This window comes from Nerophis lumbriciformis, linkage group LG02 (assembly GCF_033978685.3).
Source record: "Nerophis lumbriciformis linkage group LG02, RoL_Nlum_v2.1, whole genome shotgun sequence".
NCBI classification, from domain to species: domain Eukaryota; kingdom Metazoa; phylum Chordata; class Actinopteri; order Syngnathiformes; family Syngnathidae; genus Nerophis; species Nerophis lumbriciformis.
Genome location: NC_084549.2, coordinates 26,495,085 through 26,514,845, shown reverse-complemented (window position 1 = coordinate 26,514,845; position 19,761 = coordinate 26,495,085). Strand labels below are relative to the sequence as shown.

Below are 19,761 nucleotides of genomic sequence, written 5' to 3'. Positions count from 1 at the left end.
TGCTGCTTGTTGTCACTTCTTCTGCAGCCGAGTAGTTGCATGAATGATCTCTGGGATCACTACCGCCCTCTACCACCAGGAGGCGGGATTACTGCGAGCCTCACACAGTGCGTCTTCGCAGCCATTTTATGATCGCTCAGCACAAGAAATACGTTACACACATACAGTTGTTGGCAAAATACACTGTACATTATATACCTCAGCTAACTAAACTATGGAAATGTATAATATAATTCATATAGCAATACAGTCTCACTGCACAGCAGGCCAGCAGTTAGCCGAGTCATTGCGCAATCCATGGTGAGGCTCAACTCGGTGACGTGCCTCAACTGGCTGCTGACTCACCGCAAGTCTCTTCTCAGTATTTGAATGGCAAATGTGAAAATTCAGCGATTTTGAATAAAAATAATCTAAAACTGGTGAAGTTAAATGGAAAATAACTTTATAGTATAATCACTGCATACATATAACAATTTAATTTTTTATTTATTTTTTAAATTTTTTTTTCTTTCCATGATGGCACGTGAGGCCCCGCCTCACCTGCCTCCCCTGACTGCATGTCACTGAAATATATATATATATATATATACACACACACATATATATATATATATATATATATATATATATATATATATATATAAAAATAAATAAATGATAAATGGGTTATACTTGTATAGCGCTTTTCTACCTTCAAGGTACTCAAAGCGCTTTGACAGTATTTCCACATTCATCCATTCACACACACATTCACACACTGATGGCGGGAGCTGCCATGCAAGGCGCTAACCAGCAGCCATCAGGAGCAATATATATATATATATATATATATATGCATACATATGTATATATATATATGCATACATACATACATACATATATATATGTATATATATATATATATATATATATATATATATATACACATATATATATGTATATATATATATATATATATATATATATATATATATATATATATATATATATATATATATATATACATGAATGCAGCAGAGATAGGCTCCAGCTTACTCCATTTCCTTGGCCTCAGTCTGGACCCCGTTTTTTTCTCCCCCCCAGCGTTGACCTATTTCTCACCTTTTTTATTAGGGGCGCCGGAAGTTGGCAGACCCATCAGCGATCCTGTTCTGTCTCCCTGCTCTTGAATGGGATTATATTGAAAATCATAATTTCCCCTTGGGGATTAATAAAATACTTCTGATACTGATGTATGAGCTTTAAAAGAGTTACAACTGTACTAGTAAAGAAAGGAATGTGAACTCCTCAGCCTTCAGTTCTAGGTCAGTAAAGATAATATATATGGCTCTGCCTAAATTTGTGTTTTATAACACTAATTACCACTAATTATAGTTTAGGGCACATTTACAATCATATTGTTAATGTCTAGGTCATGAAGTGCCAAATGAAAGGTAATGCAGTATTTTAGTATCTCATGTGTACAATTAAGCCAATAGAGACATGTGCGCATTTGAGGTGGGTAGAGTAGCCAGAAATTGTACTCAAGTTAGAGTACTGTTACTTTAGAGATTTATTACTCAAGTAAAAGTAAGGAGTAGTCACCCAAATATTTACTTGAGTAAAAGTAAAAAGTATGTTGTGAAAAAACTACTCAAGTACTGAGTAACTGATGAGTAACCTGTTAGTTTAATGATGACAGCAACAAATAATGCACAAAAACATAAAAATAGCAATGAGCAAATTCAGAGCCAGGAATATCTCTTAAGCAACTAAAACAATAATATATATTAAATAATAATACATTAAAATAGAAAAAAAACATTAAGGCAAATTGAGCCACAATAACTTAACAGCACCATAGGCTCAGTAGGCATTCATTGATTGATTGATTGAAACTTGTATTAGTAGATTACACAATACAGTACATATTCCATACAATTGACCACTAAATGGTAACACTCCAATAAGTTTTTCAACGTTAATCAATTCATGGTAAACACACTGTGCACTTCTGATTGGTGTTTCTATGCATGCGTGTGTGTGTGTGTGTGTGTGTGTGTGTGTGTGTGTGTGTGTGTGTGTGTGTGTGTGTGTGTGTGTGTGTGTGTGTGTGTGTGTGTGTGCGTCTGCAGTGCGTTAATAAATGTCCCCACACAATGTACATTTGACAGTGATTCATAGCAGGGAAGCATAACATAACATAACATCAGCCTACGGTGACAGCCAGAATATCTACTAACGTTACTTACCGCGATGTGCTTCCTCAAATTTGACGTTGAGTTCATGTAAGCCATGGGTGCCCACACAAAATCAGCAGGCGAGCTACTTTTTAAATGACCAAGTCGAGGTGATCTACCTCATATATACAAATACACACACACACATATCATATATATATATATATATATATATATATATATATATATATAAACATACATTGATATATACAGTATATAATTTATATTTATTTATTTTGCCGTTTTTGTTCACATGTTAAAGGTGTCTTTCATGAAGACAAGAATATAAGTTGCTGTATTACCTGATTCTGATGACTTGCATTGATTGGAATCAGACAGCAGTGCTGATAACGTCCACATTTTCAAATGGAGGAGAAAAAAAGTTCCTCCTTTCTGTCTAATACCACATGAAAGTGGTTGGTTTTTGGCATCTTATTTGTCCAGCTTCCATATTCGTTTTTATACACGTTACAAGAAATACATTGGCGGCAAACTCCGTAGCTTGCTAGCTTGTTTGCGCTGGCTTTCGGAGACTCTTATTTTGTTAGCGCAGGCGCGATGGAGCGGCACTTTTATTGTGAAGACAGGAACTGTGCGGTCAGTCTTTAGGCTTTTGACGGGAAGTACGGTTGAAATTAAAAAAGTGTCTTTTTTCCTTCACACGTTTGATTGATTAAAACTTTTATTAGTAGATTGCACAGTACAGTACATATTCCATACAATTGACCACTAAATGGTAACACCCGAATACGTTTTTCAACTTGTTTAAGTCGGGATCCATGTGTTACGGTCATGTGACCGCCTGGCTGTTTGATTGGTGAAACGGAGTCAAACGTCAACAGTGACTGCTCTGATTGGTGAAACGCAGGCATGCCGTAGATCCTACTTTGAAGGTCTGTCTGACAAACCAAAACAAACTAAGCGTGCATTAACAGATCGATAAAAATCAGTAGCGAGCTGAATGTAAATGGAGCGGAGTAAAAGTAGAGTTTCTTCTCTATAAATATACTCAAGTAAAAATAAAAGTATGTTGCATTAAAACTACCGGTACTCTTAGAAGTAAAATTTATCCCAAAAGTTACTCAAGTAGATGTAACAGAGTAAATGTAGCGCGTTACTACCCACCTCTTCGCATTTCTCACTAAACATGAATCTGCCTGAAATTCTCTCAGCAATATATTCTTGTCTTCGTTGATTTCAAATGTAAAATGTGTGCTCACACCACTAAATGACAGCAAAGTTGAAGACATTTAACTAATTTCCATCCTATTTGTACCGCTTGTCCCTCGTTACGTCCATTGTTGCAATAAAATTATTGCTAAATACCAATGTATGCATTGCATTAACAAAATCCTTTAAATATGTTCCATATATGGTCAATGTACCGTCATGTGCATCTTGATAGTGCTGCAATGGTGTTTGGGTAAATGCGCACAACCACAAAATATCATTGCATTTGCAGCTCCAGACAGATTTTTTTGTATTGGCTGTCCAATACAACTCTTTCAACATTTGGGCCGCCGACCCCTGGTCTAACTGAATTCAATTTTGTGGCTTGAACACTGTAATTACCTATTAAAAAAATGCTTGTGCACGTCTAAAATAAATGACAACTTCATTTTCAGTGGTTTAAATCATTTTAATAATTAAAATTTCCGGATCAAACATAAACTGGCTCAGGACATGAAGCAAAACACAAGATGCTTTTGTGTAGGTTAGAAAAAGCGACCACTTACAAACTGTTAGGACAGTGCAAACAATTAAAGGAACAAGGCCATCATCATCACAACAATTCACAAACATTCTGACTGACAAAAGATCAGCATTTCCTTTAGAAGAGAATACGCTCCTAAAAGGTTATATCTGTCAATCATTATTAATTCATCTTGTTTGCTCTCGGTTGGCTCTCGACACAGCAATGAATGTAAAACTTGACTTGTGTTTCTACGTATAATCAGATGCTGCAAGCAGGACAAAAAAATATACTCAAATATGCCAGACTGCAAAACATTACAGTGCAGAACTAGCTTGTTTTCAGAAATGAAAGAAGGATAGACATTGTTATCCCACGCACAGTCAGAGGGTTCAAACAAGACCAGTGCCCTTATCACAAATCATATCAAATTAATTCAAACATTCATTTTACTCTAGTAGAGAAAAGAACAAATGGTTGAAGTAGGAAGCAGCAATGCAGTTAATTCCCTAATAAAAACTTTTCGCTGATCGTCTTTTACGCCCACACGTGGCGCCTGCAGTGAACCACAGCCTGAAAGAGAGGCAGGTGTCAAGAATATGTTGACGTGCGTACAGTATGCCTATTAACCCATTCTGTGGGCGTGTCGTGATGACTCACATCACATCGGGTTGCTGTCTCCATGCTCCTGCACCAGAATGAAGGTCCCAAGCTGCACTGCTCGGTTCCCAGCAGTCGGCGCATGACGTCAGGACAGGCACCCATTTTCTATAGAACACATCCAGATGGCGGGACAAGATTCTTGTCTTGAGCACAGCCAAGTTTTCTGGCCTCAAACTGAAATATTTAAATACTCACCATGCACACAAAGTCAGGGTCAAGCATCTGAAGCAGTAGCTGCACAAGCATGGGCTCATACTGTTCAACCAGCTGGTCACACTGTTGACATACACACACTATCAGATTAAGAAGAGTTCCAAATTTACACAACAGGTGGTGTAAAGTGTGCATCTTATCACCTGTGTCTGGTAGGAGTCAGGCAGGAAGCTGCAAACCTTCCTCACCGACTCTTCAATTTCTGCCTCGGTCGCATTCTTCTCCAGGATGCCGTCGATATAGGTGACGGCCATCTTGCATACCTTGCAGTAAGCGCCAGCGTTGAAGGTGGTCACATCAAGAGCAGCTGTAAAGAAAAATAAGGATTAGGACTCTTGTTTTACTACTAAACACCGGGAATCAACCAGATAATGGACATTATTTGACATATAAATTAGGAACTACATGCCATGGTAGATTAAGTAAGGCTGGAGGTTGAAAAATAAAAGATCAAACTCAAAAAACATTCAAACAGGTAAAGGTTGTATAATCATTTTCACAAAGCTCCACAAAAGGTTCAGTATCAAAAGAAAGCTTCACTTTTTGGGGGAATTTTGCCTCTCTTTCATGTAAAGGTAAGAACACAGGTCTCTTTTTTGTGCGAAAAACTGCTAGCATTGCTATTCCGCCTATAAAGACCTCTTTAGAACACAGGTCTCTTTTTTGTGAGAAAAACTGGTAGCATTGCTATTCTGCCTATAAAGACCTCTTTAAAAAAATCCATCAATGTTTCAATCAAATGTATACTTTACAGTATTTTGGTCATTTTAAGCATTACCAAAACTTTTTTTACAGGGCACATGGATTTCACAGAGAGCATAGCAACGTACGCTACTTCCATAAACAGAGCTTTTTTTTAATGTGAGGGACTCAATCATGGCGGACTTTATAAGAGACAAAGATTCCAACTATTTTGAGACAAATGGCGATCATGGCGGACTTTATAAGAGACAAAGATTCGGACTATTTTGATACAAATGGCGATTCAAAACCTTATCTTTTTGAGCCTGAATATACGTACACCGCTCCAAGAGACTTTATCACAACAACTTCTAGAATTGTTCGGGCTAATAAACCATGCAGTGGTTGAAACTTTTTTCCCCCACCAAACTCAAATCCACTGAGAAAGATGCCCCGGCCAGCTGGACAACTGTGAGGTGAGTAAGTTATCATGTAATTGATTCTGATACATGGATCTATCACAGCTAAATACACAGTTGATATAGCTGTGTACAAACAAAACAAACATGGGCTAATACTTTGCATATAATTTGGTTTTCTGTGTATTAGTTCATATGACTGTGCTTGTTTCTCAGTCAGTACAGATTGTTGTTCTGTCGCATTGTATTGTAACTGAGAAGCAAGGTGCTATGTTTTTATGCCCTGGATGTAGTTTGTCAGTGTTAGCTCCTACAAAAATGTTTATTAACCTTTGTCGGTTAATAACTTCATTATATGTAAACTGAGCATAGTTAGGCGGTTTTTGGATGTTTTAGAGCCTCTTGCGAGCATTTTTTAAAATGTTTATTTAAAAAAAAAAAAATATTAAGAACACTTGTGTTCTTGTCACACAAAAGGATTGTGAATGATGGGCACTTTTTTGTTAAGTGCAGTTTTTATTTAACCCTTGTACAACCTTAGGGCCCAAAATGTGCATTACACATGTTTTTTATGTGATATGATTGTTCAGTCTGAAGGTTTAGTGGCTTGAAAGTTTTTTTTTTCTATATTAAATTGCACTGTTTTTGAATGCAACATTGTTAGAATAGGATATAAACAAACTATACACACTTTATCTTAAGAACTATTTTGACCCCATTGACTCTCATTTTTACTGCTATTTTTAAAAGACTAAACGTGGTAAATTTGGAAGACTATGTCTCCCAGCTGGCCTGGGAACACCTCTGGATCCCCCGGAAAGAGCTGGACGAAGTGGCTGGGGAGAGGAATGTCTGGGCTTCCCTGCTTAGGCTGCTGCCCCCGCGACCCGACCTCGGATAAGCGGAAGAAGATGGATGAATGGGTAATCATGGTAAATTACTAAGCTTTTTTCAATGAAAACCAAATTAATCTAATTCTTGCTGATTGAAAATCAAGAAAATATTGTTTTGGTGTAATTGGTCGCCTTAACCACCAGATGGCGCCACAAAAACATAATCCACTCTTGATAAAGCATAATTCTCAGCGCTTTGGTTAGATTAACCAAAAGAAACAGCCTTGATTGAAAAACAAGGAAGTATTGTTTTGGTGTAATTGGTCCCCTTAACCAGCAGATGGTGCCAGAAAACCATAATCCACTCTGATAAAGCATAATGCTCAGTGCTTTGAGAGGAATCAAAATAAACAGCCAAAAAACTGCTGAAATGTAATGAACATGATCTTAGGCAGTTATATATAACACTGTAGATATATATAAATTACTTGTGAAAACTCAATAAGCTCAACCAAGTCCTGCTTGCTATCTCTTTAATTTTGATCAATTATTGACCTATTCAAGACTGTAATTACCCAACCTCAAATATTCCACTTTTCAACTTTGTTTTTAAGAAATATTGCATATTTTGCATTTTCCAATTATAAAACGTTTTTATTTTTGTTGACAAAAAGACCAAAAACATTTGTAAAAAAAACCTAAACATATCAATAGATATATATGAAGTTGGTAAATGATTTAAAGGAAGACAAAATATTTGACTTATGACACTTTTATGAGATGATCCCTTGTGGATCTCAAGAGTAAGTGTGTATAGTCAATCTTAAGGTTGCACAGAGGTTACGGCTCAATTTGAATACACCACCTTCTCCCTTGGTTTTTGCGCGTTCCCTTAAAGAGGAGTTAAAATTATCCATCAAAGACAACCCTACACTATCGAGTGCGAGGAAAAAAGATAGCAGACCAAAAAACCCAGAGAAGCGTAAAAAATATAATTCAATCCATCCATTTTCTACTGCTCGTCCCCACGACAAATGTAAGTAATAAGCATAATTAATCATTTATATTTAGTCAGACTTAAAACCTTTGCTACTGCATGTAAATACTGGCTTCAAACACAAGTTAAAACACATTTTACATACTGCAAGCTGATGGGACAACACTTGCAAATTTTCACCAAAAACTTTGTCTTCTAAACTGTCTTCTTAACAAAGACATGCGAATGAAATTAAGAACAGTACAACGAGTGCGACAGCATCTTGAAAGTACACAAACATTTGTCGCATATGCTATACGTCACTGCTGCCAAATGGCGAGGGTTGATTGATGATGTAGCGAGATTCGAGCGACGTCCATATGCATAGGTGTGCATGTACAATACTTTGCTGTCACAGCAGATGTTATAGAAAAGGGGGAGGGGAAGAGATTTAAAATTTAACCTACACGGTTAAATCGGTAGTCATGCCAAACACTGTAGCAGCATGTTTTAAGTATTATTCCCCAGCCCTTTCATGATTGTCATTGAAACATTACATTGAGTTACTGTGTGTGTAAATTTTGAGAACAATTTAGCGACAATTGGCTGTCGTTAAACTATGAAATTATACACCCTGTTACAATAGTATGCCCACACAATACGCGCATATAGACAAGAAAACTCCATATATATGTCCTGTTCTGCACGGTAAAAAAATTGTGAATTTTTCATATACTTTAGTTTTTTTCAGTTAACTCTCAGTAAGAGTAACTCCCCTTCATGATCACATACTTATGTCCGGCTAAATTCTCATTCGGTGAGTAACAGCACTCCCTAATAATTTGTAAATCTGTAAATCTATTTATAAATCTGTGTGTGGACATATTTTCACAAAACATAGATGCTGCAAATTTCAACCAAAATAACCACATTAGTGAACTGCAAATGTATGATCAAAGAAAAATGGAAACCTGGTTTTGTGTCAGTTCACACAAAATGGACGTCCAATGCCGAAAAGGGTAAGGACTTACGGACAAATGCACGTTTAGCACTATTGCAGAGTGCCAAGACAGTGCAGACTGTCTTGGGGTCAGCCTCCTGTATCAGCAGCTCAATGATGGCCTGTCCGTAGGTATCAATTAGGTCCTTACACTCGGTAGCCAGGCTGGAAGGCAAGTATGCGCAAACTTTCTCCACAGCTTGTATCACCTCCTCCTAGAACAACGGTAGAAGATTGGACAACATCAAAATCCTTAACTACATTACCATTGAGTTTGCTTCAGCTATTCAGCTTACCTCAGTTGCCTTATTTTTCAACATGCTTTCCAACTGATTCATCACAAACTCACAGATTGCACACATTGGGGAATCACGAACCCGCACCATAGGCTGGAACACAAAAAGGGTATACGGTATTGTATAAATACTATACCAGAGGTCTTTGACAGAGGGTCTGAGGAGTTACTGCAGGGGGTGGGTCTTAAAATATTTAACTTACTAGACTTTTTCATATGTATTATTTTTCAATACATTTAATACACACTAACATTGATCTAAAACACCATGTGTTGTATTCATGTTAGCATATAAGATAGCTAGCGATTATCAATCTAGTTGCCAGCTAACAGTTTGGGGACTAGGAGGCAGATAGCAATTTGCGTACTAGTTGCCTGCTAGTAAATAGGGCATTAGTTGACAGCTAGTGATTAGCACTGTAGTTGTCAACTAGCGATTAGCGTCCTAGTTGCCAGCTAGCACTTAGCGCGCCAGTTGCCAGCTAGCGATTAGCATGTCGCTAACAATCTAGTAATTAACATGCTTGTTGCCAGCGGGCAAATTATCAAACATGAAACCATGAAGAAATTGCAGGTTACCAATTGCCAACAAGCGAGTAACGCACCGGGTGTCAGCTGGCAATTAGTATGTCAGTTGCCAGCTAGCAATTAACGCTCGAATTGCCACCTACAAATCAGCGGACTAGTTGCCATCTAGCGATGCTAGCATTTAAGATAGCTAGCGATTATCAATCTACTTGCCAGCTAACGATTTGGAGACGAGTTGGCAGACAGCGATTAGCGCTTTAGTTGCTAGCTAGCAATTAACGCGCCAGTTGCCAGCTAGCAATTAACGTGCTAGATGACAGCAAGTTATTAGCAACTCTACTGATATTTCAATATTTTAGTGATGCACAATAAGGTACCTTTATGACTAGGTTAATATAAAACATTTTTTTACAAGCTATATCAGTAGGGGGTTTTGGCCTGGACAACATTGAACACCCTTGGGTGTTTAATGCAACTGTACTAATAAACTACAGCTTGCATAAAAGTGTGTGTGTGTGTGTGTGTGTGTGTATGTGTGTATGTGTGTGTGTGTGTGTTTAATTACTTTTGCTGACTTAGATTCCATCTTGGTCGCCGGAACAAGATTAAGAGCAAGCACGCTCTTGGTAGCAGGTAACATTTTGGCAGGCAGCAGATTCAACATGGGAGTGGACTTTTTCATGGCACTACAGAAACCAGCATTGGAACATGCATCCTTGGGCTCCTGTGGACAGAAAAAAAAAGACCGGTCAATAAAAGGGAATTCCTGATACTAATGTGCACTTTGCACATAATTTACCAAAACAAAACTTCTTGTTGTAGTGACATGCACAAAAACATAAGAAGACTAGCCCAACTTTTAAAGACAGAACACCAATGCAGAGCAAATTAAAAAACGGTGGTTTTCAATTCTCAGTGGACTTATTGGTCAAAACAGTCACAAGACTCCTTGCTTGTGAATGGAAAAACAACTTTAAATGTGCAGATTAAGGTGGTTAAAAGCATTCAAATGTAAGGTTAAGTACTACTGTGGGGTAAGTCACTGGAACACTAATCACGAGCAGCACGAGGGTTAAGAGGCTACAGGCTGGACAAGACCTACCTGTTCCTGGGAAGCAGCACAGAGCCGAAAAGGAAATAAAAAAACAAGAATACATGAATGAAGGAAAGCTCAAGCACAATATGGGGGTGAGGGGAAACAGAAATGTAGAGGGAATATCAATTAGAAAACGTAAAAGGGGTCAGCAATATGAAATAATTGTTTTCAGTCTTATTAGATTTTAAAGTAGCCGTGTTGTTTGTGTAAAAATACATTTTAGGTATTAATGGGGGAGGACTCACCATAGTCAGCAGCTGCTCAATGGCAAGGCTGCCATACTGGCTGACATACTGCCTGCACTGTATGAAGGAGAAAAAGTCAGCAATGCAGTGAAACACCCCAAAACTACAAACATTTCAGGAAAAATACAACTGTAAGTAACAGTTAATTACATAATTGCATGCATAATGATTGATAAGAATATAACAATTGGTTGAACCTGAAATAGTTTCAATTTATATAATTTAACCAACATCTCAGAAAAGAAAAAAGGATTGTGTAGGACCTTGGAGGGTCCTCAGTTGTATGCAAGTGTGGTGCTTACCATGTCAGACAAACCAGGTCCCATCAGGTCACACTTGTTCTCAATAGTCTCAATGAGAGAGTCTACAAAAGATGAGTTGGCCTTGGCTTCTGCTTGTGTATCAGTCAAAAACTTGATGCAGTCCTGGCACACGTCATTCGCTCCCTAAAGAGACAGGAAAAGCAAAGTTAAATGGTGGATGCTTCTGATGGAATAAAAAAATGGATATAGTGTGCAGTAGGTAATGATAACCCCGGTAGAACTCCAGACGGTTAGTATTACCGTTTTTTTTCTTCCAAAAAACTGACTAATAACTGCACTTTAATAAATTCACGGACTGACTTGGCGCCCGCTCGCGAGCTTAAATGCTAACATGAACACAACAGACGACAGGGTCTTTCCTCGTTAAGAAACAGCATACACCATCTAAACTTGAATAAACACATTGCTGTCTGAGCACCTAAGCTATTTAACTGTGAACATTGAACCTAAAAGCTGTGTTGTATTGACCGTTCTATACTCCGAGGAATACGAGCCGTTCAAGGACGCTGAAAAAGTAAAAACCCCGCTAGTATTAGTAATAATAGATTTTATTTGTACATACTTTTCATTTATATACCTCCAAAAGTAATAGTACAAACCAATATTTAAAACCATAAAAGCCTAACCATTAATAAGATATAAAACACTTTCAGTGAAGCACAAGAAACAAACCACCTTTCAAAATAGTGAGTTTTCTAACAGTGTGTCAATGTATTTTAGTTATTAAAAAAATCTAAAGATTTCAGTCTGTGTTTAAGTACTTTTTGACCACATTCAATAGCACGATAATAAATAACTGAACATTTTTGTCATGATATGAAAAAAAAAACGTGTAATTCATTCAAAAGTTATCCCCCGTGTGCTAATGTTTCTGGTTGTATTTCCTCCCTATATTGCAGGTATTCATGCAAGTTGCCCTGTTGTCCTCCTTTTTCGTGAATAACTCTCTAGCGTTTGTGCCTTGCGTGGTAACTTTGAGTGGTTAAAAAAATGGTTAAACTCAAAATAGAAACAGTTTTCGATTCCCATCCCTAAATTCAGTAGTATTGGCCACAAGATAAGATCAAACCAATCATAGGGCACTGTTCAGTATTGTGGCCACTGATTGGCTCAGCCTCAGGCCACTATTTCTATATTGGATAAAAACTAGTAAAAAAGTGAGTATGTGGGTGTCATGAAAGAGAGCTCTCATAATGCTAAATCCCTGTATTTAGAAGGTCGTAAACAGTTTTTTTGCTCTACCTATGAAAATATTGCAATTATAATTTGTAATTTTGCGGTCAGACACGCAAGCAATTAACGCGATAAATGAGGGTTTGCTGTACCGCAACTGGAGTTTCTGGTTTTTGGGTCTCTTGTGGATAGAGGAGCTCGGGCACATTGAGGAGGAATGGTGTTGCTTGCTGTGAAAGGTCCACTTGTGGGATCTTGTTGGACAGGAGCTGTTGATGAAGCTCAGCCAGCGCCATCTGCTGAGAGCGACATAAGCCTATAGCGCCACAAGCCACACCGGGATCCTGCTAAATATACAAACATAATAGACATGGGTTATCAAAAGACTGCAAACGCATTAAAAAACGAAACAGTTGAGAGTTGAAAAGAGAGCGTCCTGTCACAAGGATCCATATTGCACAATAACTTCTCTGTTTCTATTTAAACTTGAAACCCAGTTCCCTATCATTAGCCCGTAGCTCTATGCTCACTTCCCTGACAAGACACTTTCATGACATTAAAAAAGGCAATGGCAGCATTTATCTAAGTGGCTTTAAGGTAAAACGGCATGCAATCTCTCACCAGCTCTCCAATGATGATTCCTATGACAATGGGGTAGTAATTGTCAACCATCTCCTTGCACTCTGAACTCAAACCTTTGTCAGGAATAAGCTGGCAGGCCTTCTCCATGTAGCCAAGAACCTCAGCCTGCAATCACATGATCAACTACATCTTAGAGCGGAAGGAAAACAAAAACAAGTATATAAAATGTCTACAGATGTTCTCATTCAGGTTTTTATATTCTCAGGGCTATCAATCACTACTATTACTATTATTATACATAGTATATATAATATACTACTATTAAGTGTACATACTAATACTGTCCGTTCCACCTAAAAGACTACAATTTAGCCTCCAACAAATAACAGAAGTTAGACACGTTCCGATCGTTTCATGGCAATCATTTTGCCACACAATACCTCGACGCTAACGAGGGCGAATTTGATTTTAATGACTGTCGTTGGCGTTGCGCTTATTCATCTCAACAGATGTTTTTTTCACTACAATAGGGCGCACGCTTCTTGTGTTGAAGGCGAAATAGTTGGGGCTTTGGCACCAGCTTACAGACCAGATATGACTAATCTAAGCCTATGAGCATGAACTGATGATCGATTGAATACCCTGAGAAAGTATGTAAAATGATTTATAATTGTTACCTGTGTTCCATTGTCCTTTAAAACCTGTAAGACCACCATGACTATCTCCTTACACAAGTCACATGGCACAGCTTTCTGGAAACGGGAAACAGAACACAAGATATTGACTCTTGACTTTTTTGGCCTGTAGACAATTGAATATTGGGAATGATTCAAATAAGATCATAAATACTTATTTGATATTACAAGTAGCGATCAGAAAAAAGAAACTAAATGCAGGAAAGATTTTTTTATAAATGGAAACCGGAAGCCTGAGTCTCACCATCTGGGGTTTGTTCCATACATTCTGCTGGCAGTGAGTCACTGCTCCACACAGAGACGCAGTCTTCACATTCTGACACCAGTAAGGGGGTCCACGAGCACACTGCTCTGTGCCCAGCAGAGGGCTGGCCACAGCTGCAAAAGAAGAAAAACATTAACCTTTGCAAATCTAATTCAGTTAAAACAATTCAGTCCTGTTTATGTTGCTGACAGGACTTACCTGCTGTCCTTCTATGTGCATTTTGTTATTTAGCTCATAGTCCTTTTTTAGATTACCACAACTTGTTTTGCACCAAACCACTATGGGTCATTCAAACAAAACAGTACTTGGATATTACAGCAACAGTTTCAATGTTTTGTTATTTTTTGCCATTTGTTAAATAAAATAGAAAAATATGTTATATAAGTAATAACAAATATTCAATATAAAAACCCTGAGAAGCAGCTTATCAACATGGCACACAGAAGTTTACCGTAACTACAAAAAAAATAGCAAAAAAAAGGCTTTATTCGGTTGGCCACAACAATGTGCACCTGTGCTCCTAAAGGGAAGTTGAAACTAAAAAACGTATCCCAAGGCTTCACAAAAAAAGACCCCCACGCTCACAGCAAATTTAAACATTCATCCATTTATACCACTTGTCCCTTTTGGGGTCGCGGGGGGTGTAAACATAATGTATGCAAAATACAACTAAACAGTGCCAATGAAAATACAGGGGTGCCAAGTAACAGCACCCCTCAGAGGGCCACATGTAACAGTAAATAAACATATGAATATTAGTGTATAGTCACTTTATGATATTACACAAAATTGCCTCCTAATTTTTTTTTTTTACATAAACATTAATGATCCAAAGTCAGGGTGGCAACCAGATATCAAGTGTTTACTTTTATTTAACCAAAAACTAAATTTTGGAGTATGTTAATATCATATTTGTTGCATGATCCCATCATACTAAAGTTTAAAGACATTCAATTGCATGCAGTACATTAGGGCTGGGCGGTATATCGATATACGCCATATATCGCGGGTTTGTCTCTGTGCGATATAGAAAATGACTATATCGTGATATTCGAGTATACGTTCTCACGCAGTTGCTTTTAGCTGCTGGCATTACACTACAGGCTCTTCCCACTCCTTCTTGTGCCTCCTTCTCACAGACAGCAAGCGCACCTTCTACATACTGTCATGTCATACGTCACATACAAATATGCCCTCGTAGAGCATAGAGGTAGCGGCATGGGTAACGTTAGCTGTGGTGCGAGTGGTAATACGAGAGAAAGAAGGTGCGAATCTGGTAACAAATGAAGGAAGAATTAATTCCCAAGAAAAACAGCAGGGGGTCCATCGTCTGGCGGTGGTTTGGCTTCAAGTGGGAATATGTCGAACAGACAACCGTAATATGTCAATTGTGGGGCAAAAACGTTTCTACAAAAAGTAGCATTACTGCTAATATGTAGCATCATTTGAAAAGTCACCTGCTAGAGAATGAAGAGTGCTTACTCCGCATGTCAACATCTCCATTCAGTGCCACACGGCTACACCATCAAAAAAGTGTCAACAACAAAAGGAGATAATGTCCGCAGGAACCTACCACATAGCGTAGGACGAACACTATTTGATTTCCTATTATGCAACTTATTTTTATTTGACACTTCTTGAAATATCGTGTGTGACATCATGTTTTTAAACTATTGTAGTGGCGTTCTGTACAAAAAGTGCACTTTAATTTAGTGTTGTTTTGATAAGTCATCTTAGTGACACCATGCACAAAAGTGCACTAATAGCTTGTTTTAAAATGTCTCTGACAATCTTGCACTTTCTGTTTTGGAAATGACATGAATGTTTGTGCCACTGCTTAATAACAGTTTAATAAATACAGTTTTGGTAAATTGACTTCGTTGTGATTTCCTTCTCTGCCTGAAAGTTTAAAATGAGCATATATTAATGCAGTATGAACAAGAATGTTTTAATGTAGACACATAGAAGCATCATACTGGTGTGATTATATGTATCAAGTGTTAATTCAAGGCTAAGGCAAAATATCGAGATATATATCGCGTATCGCGATATGGCCTAAAAATATTGAGATATTAAAAAAAGGCCACATCGCCCAGCCCTACAGTACATGCATTTTTTCTGCTAAAATTGTAAGAAGGGATACATTTAGTAAGAAAGATGAAGTGTTTGAAATAAATTATTTTCAGGCTTTTGCAGGCTATGCAAAACAATGTGGTGGGCCAGATCTGGGCTTTAAAAGATGTACACAGGCTACTTAAAGTGCATGAAGCTTCATTTCTTAAGTATTGTTAATCATTATGTGGGCGGCGTGGCTCAGATGGTAAAGCGGCCAACCAGAAACTTGAGGGTTTCTGGTTCGAATCCAGCTTTTACCATCCTAGTCACTGCCGTTGTGTCCTTGGGCAAGACGCTTAATGCACTTTTCTCCCAGTATCAACCACCTGGTGTATATGTAGTTTATATTAAGATATCAGGGTTTTTTTCTATATAAAGCGCTTTTAGTCACTAGAGCAAAAACGCTCTATAAATATAATTCACTTCACTTATTCAATATTTTAGTAAATCCCTGGGAATTAAATCGCACAAACAAGCACCAATCTGTCACTTTTAAAATTTTCAAGTTCATCAAAGTCAACAAACACTATAGTTCAATCACCACATCACAAAGTTAGCAGTTACAGTAACACCATTGCCATCACAATGCTTTATGATGGGGACAGTTTGACCCTGGAACAGTCTCAGACTTTAAAGTGTTTATCAGAGGTCAACAAGCATTACTAAACTGTGTTCAACTTAAGAGGTCCACAAAACAAAGAAACTCAACAATATCAATACACCAATGTTATTTATGTATGCGTCAGACCAAAATACCAAAATTATCAGTAGCAAACGTACGCGGTTTCAGTGCAAGACTTTGGTAAAAAATTATTTTTTAAAGCGGAAACCCTGCCCCCCTTTCTACTTGAGTCATGTAACCAGTCAGACGGAAATAAACTGTTCTAGAATCCCACTTGTAAAATATCACGGTAAACTCTTTAAATGATCTACTTCGCACAAATAACATGTCTGTTTTTTCAAGTACAAAGACGACAACAATACAGTTTAATACAGTTCTTATTAACTCAACTAATCTTGAAAATACTACAAATAGTCATTGTCCAACCACACCAAGCAGTTTGTTCTATTCTAAGACAGATTTTGCTTTAACTCCAGATATTTTTAATTGCCCAAAAAGTCTTTGAAATTACTAATTTAAAGGTTGTGCACCAAACAAATGCAAGAATGTGAAAAGTTCAACAGAGAAGTATTTAGCCGCAAAAGATAAGCAGAGTCCATAGAAAGCCTAAATGCCAACCATAGTATCCAAGCACTGTAGTAAAACTAATTAATTAATATATTTCATGTTTATACTGGAAATAAATCGGAATGATAAACAGGTTACTTTTAGTGTACAGTAAAAACAGAAGTGCCTAAAGCAGAACAAAGCAGGGACTTGAAGAAGAAAAAACTGAAATGAAAATACGTGGTTAGTCTTTTGTAGAGAACTGAAAAAAATGGTAAATTAGCGTCAGTATGACAGGGAATAACTGAGCTCAGGTTACACTTGTTTACAACAAATATTTTCCCGTGTATATACTGTAAATATATAACACGTATTTTATAGAACCACACAAACGAACAAATAGTGTTCGGATACCAAAATTAATTTTGACAGCTAGTCGAGGTTTTATCTCGAGTTAAAACCGAAAACAACAACAAAGCTTTAAATAGGTCGAGGCTCTGCTGCTAACTAGCTGTTAGCTTCCATGCTAACTAGCCATTAGCTTTCATGCTAACAATGCTATCTTTTAACAGGAAGTGCCGACGATAATTCGCCAAACTCCGTTGTTAGAAAACACAAACAAATTGTACTACGACTATTTTTTTATTATTATAAACAGAGTACGTATGTGCGTGTTGGCATTCGCTATTAAGAATACACATTTAGTGTTTACCAAAGCTACAAGGTGACGCTTCCGCCTTTCTGAAGTGAAATAACAAGCAGTAACATGACTCCAAATTATTCACTGTAAACTGACATTTTCGATAATATGTGCAACATTTCTGTTCATTTTGTCCAGTGTGCAAACTTTACCTGCTGACACGAAAAGTAGACTTAGAAGCAGCATGACACGGCTGTTTTCCTGCGATGTACCGAAGGCGTATTGAAGGCAGTCTGCGGGTTTCTGTTGAAGTCTTTCGTTTAATAGTGACGTCACACTGGGAGTCAGCTGACCACTCAGCAGAACATGTGACTCACTGTCACTTGACTGCTGACCTCCGCCAAGTCGGCTTTGTGTCTACGTAGCTGTTTGTTCAGGATTACTTTTGTAACCTTTGGAAGGTTGGGGTGATTACATTTAGGATGCATGATTGTTTTTTTGTCAGCATTGTGAGATTGTGCTACTTTATGCAGTTTAGATTGAATTTTCTCAATAGGATAAGGATAGACTTTTATTTATCCCACAATGAAGGAGTTACATTGTTGCAGTGCAGGTTTTCACATACAGTAACAGAAGTAAAGCGTAATGAAAAACAAAAAATAGTAATACATACAACATATTGCTCACTAATATGTACAGATGCAGAGCCGGCCCAAGCCATAAGCGTACTAAGCGCTTGCTTAGGGCCCCGCGGCCACCAGGGGGCCCCCAAAAGCAATTAACAAAAAATTCTTATTTTTTATTTTTTGCATATACGAGTCTGACTGATGATTTCTAAATGATCAAAGATATATTATTGTACCAAAACACAATTTTAGGTCAACAGAGTGCTGCTGCTGATCTGATGGCCTAGTGATTCTTCCTGCCTCTCTTTAAATGTAAAGCTGCCTCTGCTGCACCTGTGACGTTTGCCGCCCGCCGTGCAATGCCAGTGCGCACTGGGCATCAAAAGCGCAGATAGAGGCAAAACAATGTCACAAAAAAGGACATATCCTTCAGGTGCAGAAAAAAGGAAGAAGAAGAAAGTGGAAGAGGAGAAAAAATGCCATGATAAAGGTATGTTTGCATGACTTGGTAATAACAAGTTTATCAAAGAGATTTGTAGCTGTAATTAGCTTTAGTTAGGTGACGTTAGCTAGCTAGCGCGGTGCTAGCAATATGTTTTTAGCATCAGGTTACTAGTGAGATATGTTGTTTGCACAAATTGTTTGCAGCAGAGCACGGTAATTTATGTGAGTAAAATAAACATTATTTTTTACATCAACTCATAAGTTATGTGAAACTTCCCCAGGAGCATTGTTAAAATACTTTGGAGGCACAGAATCAGCCCAGAGCCAGTCCACATCCTCAGGCTCAACTGTGAGTGATGAATCAGGTGAGGGAAAGACTGTCACCATACAGTATACATTTAATTTCTTAGTATAAACATTACACCTGAAGGGAAATTAATGTAGTCAAAGTATCTCATTAATATGTGTGCCTATATGTATGTATGTATGTATTTCATCTTAGGTCCATCTCCATCTTCTACAGTGCTCTCTCACACACCTCCATCCTCTGTGCCCACTGTCCCCTCCATGTCTAAAACCACAGCTGATTTATCTAGTAAGTTAACTGCAAAACACCCTTTATAATTGCTCATTGTACTGCAGAACATTCTGAGATTAATAATTATGTCCAACAGTGCAATTTAATGACCTTATAGGTCCTTCTTTTTTAGTCATTGTCTTTCTTTGGTCACTTCCTCAGCAACTTCCACCACAACGTCCCCTTCACACCATGGACCATCATCGCTCCGCCAGTTGACCCAGCTGAGTGGCCTTCTTTCCTCTCAGATTCAGACAGGACTGAGCAGGTGATCAGAGGACCACTGTCTATT

At 37.9% G+C, this 19,761-nt stretch overlaps 1 protein-coding gene across 2 annotated transcripts; it reads right to left on the bottom strand.

The window, feature by feature from the left end:
• Window positions 1-3,837: 3,837 nt before the first annotated feature.
• On the bottom strand, window positions 3,838-18,198 carry psap (prosaposin). Of its 2 annotated transcripts, none has more exons than XM_061959764.1 (14): window positions 18,035-18,198; window positions 13,879-14,012; window positions 13,617-13,691; window positions 12,979-13,104; window positions 12,510-12,701; window positions 11,164-11,307; window positions 10,862-10,918; window positions 10,086-10,244; window positions 8,994-9,086; window positions 8,729-8,912; window positions 4,932-5,095; window positions 4,771-4,851; window positions 4,573-4,680; window positions 3,838-4,485 (listed from the first exon to the last, which is right to left on the bottom strand). In XM_061959764.1, exons 1-14 carry the CDS (start codon window positions 18,066-18,068, stop codon window positions 4,450-4,452), a joined length of 1,587 nt encoding a protein of 528 aa, XP_061815748.1. In that variant the 5' UTR covers window positions 18,069-18,198; the 3' UTR covers window positions 3,838-4,449. The 2 variants fall into 2 exon arrangements, with proteins under 2 accessions (XP_061815748.1, XP_061815738.1); XM_061959754.1 differs by having other exon boundaries at window positions 12,510-12,704; window positions 18,035-18,197.
• Between the last annotated feature and the right edge of the window lie 1,563 nt (window positions 18,199-19,761).

What these genes read in the sequence shown, in the direction of transcription:
- psap (XM_061959754.1), bottom strand. Translation starts at nt 18,068, where the DNA reads ATGCTGCTTCTAAGTCTACTTTTCGTGTCAGCAG. An exon ending in TGGAATCTAAGTCAGCAAAA is followed by an intron (nt 9,087 to 10,085) that starts GTAATTAAACAC and finishes TTTGTGTTCCAG; the next exon opens with CCTATGGTGCGGGTTCGTGA. An exon ending in TGCTAAACGTGCATTTGTCC is followed by an intron (nt 5,096 to 8,728) that starts GTAAGTCCTTAC and finishes TTTTCTTTACAG; the next exon opens with CTGCTCTTGATGTGACCACC.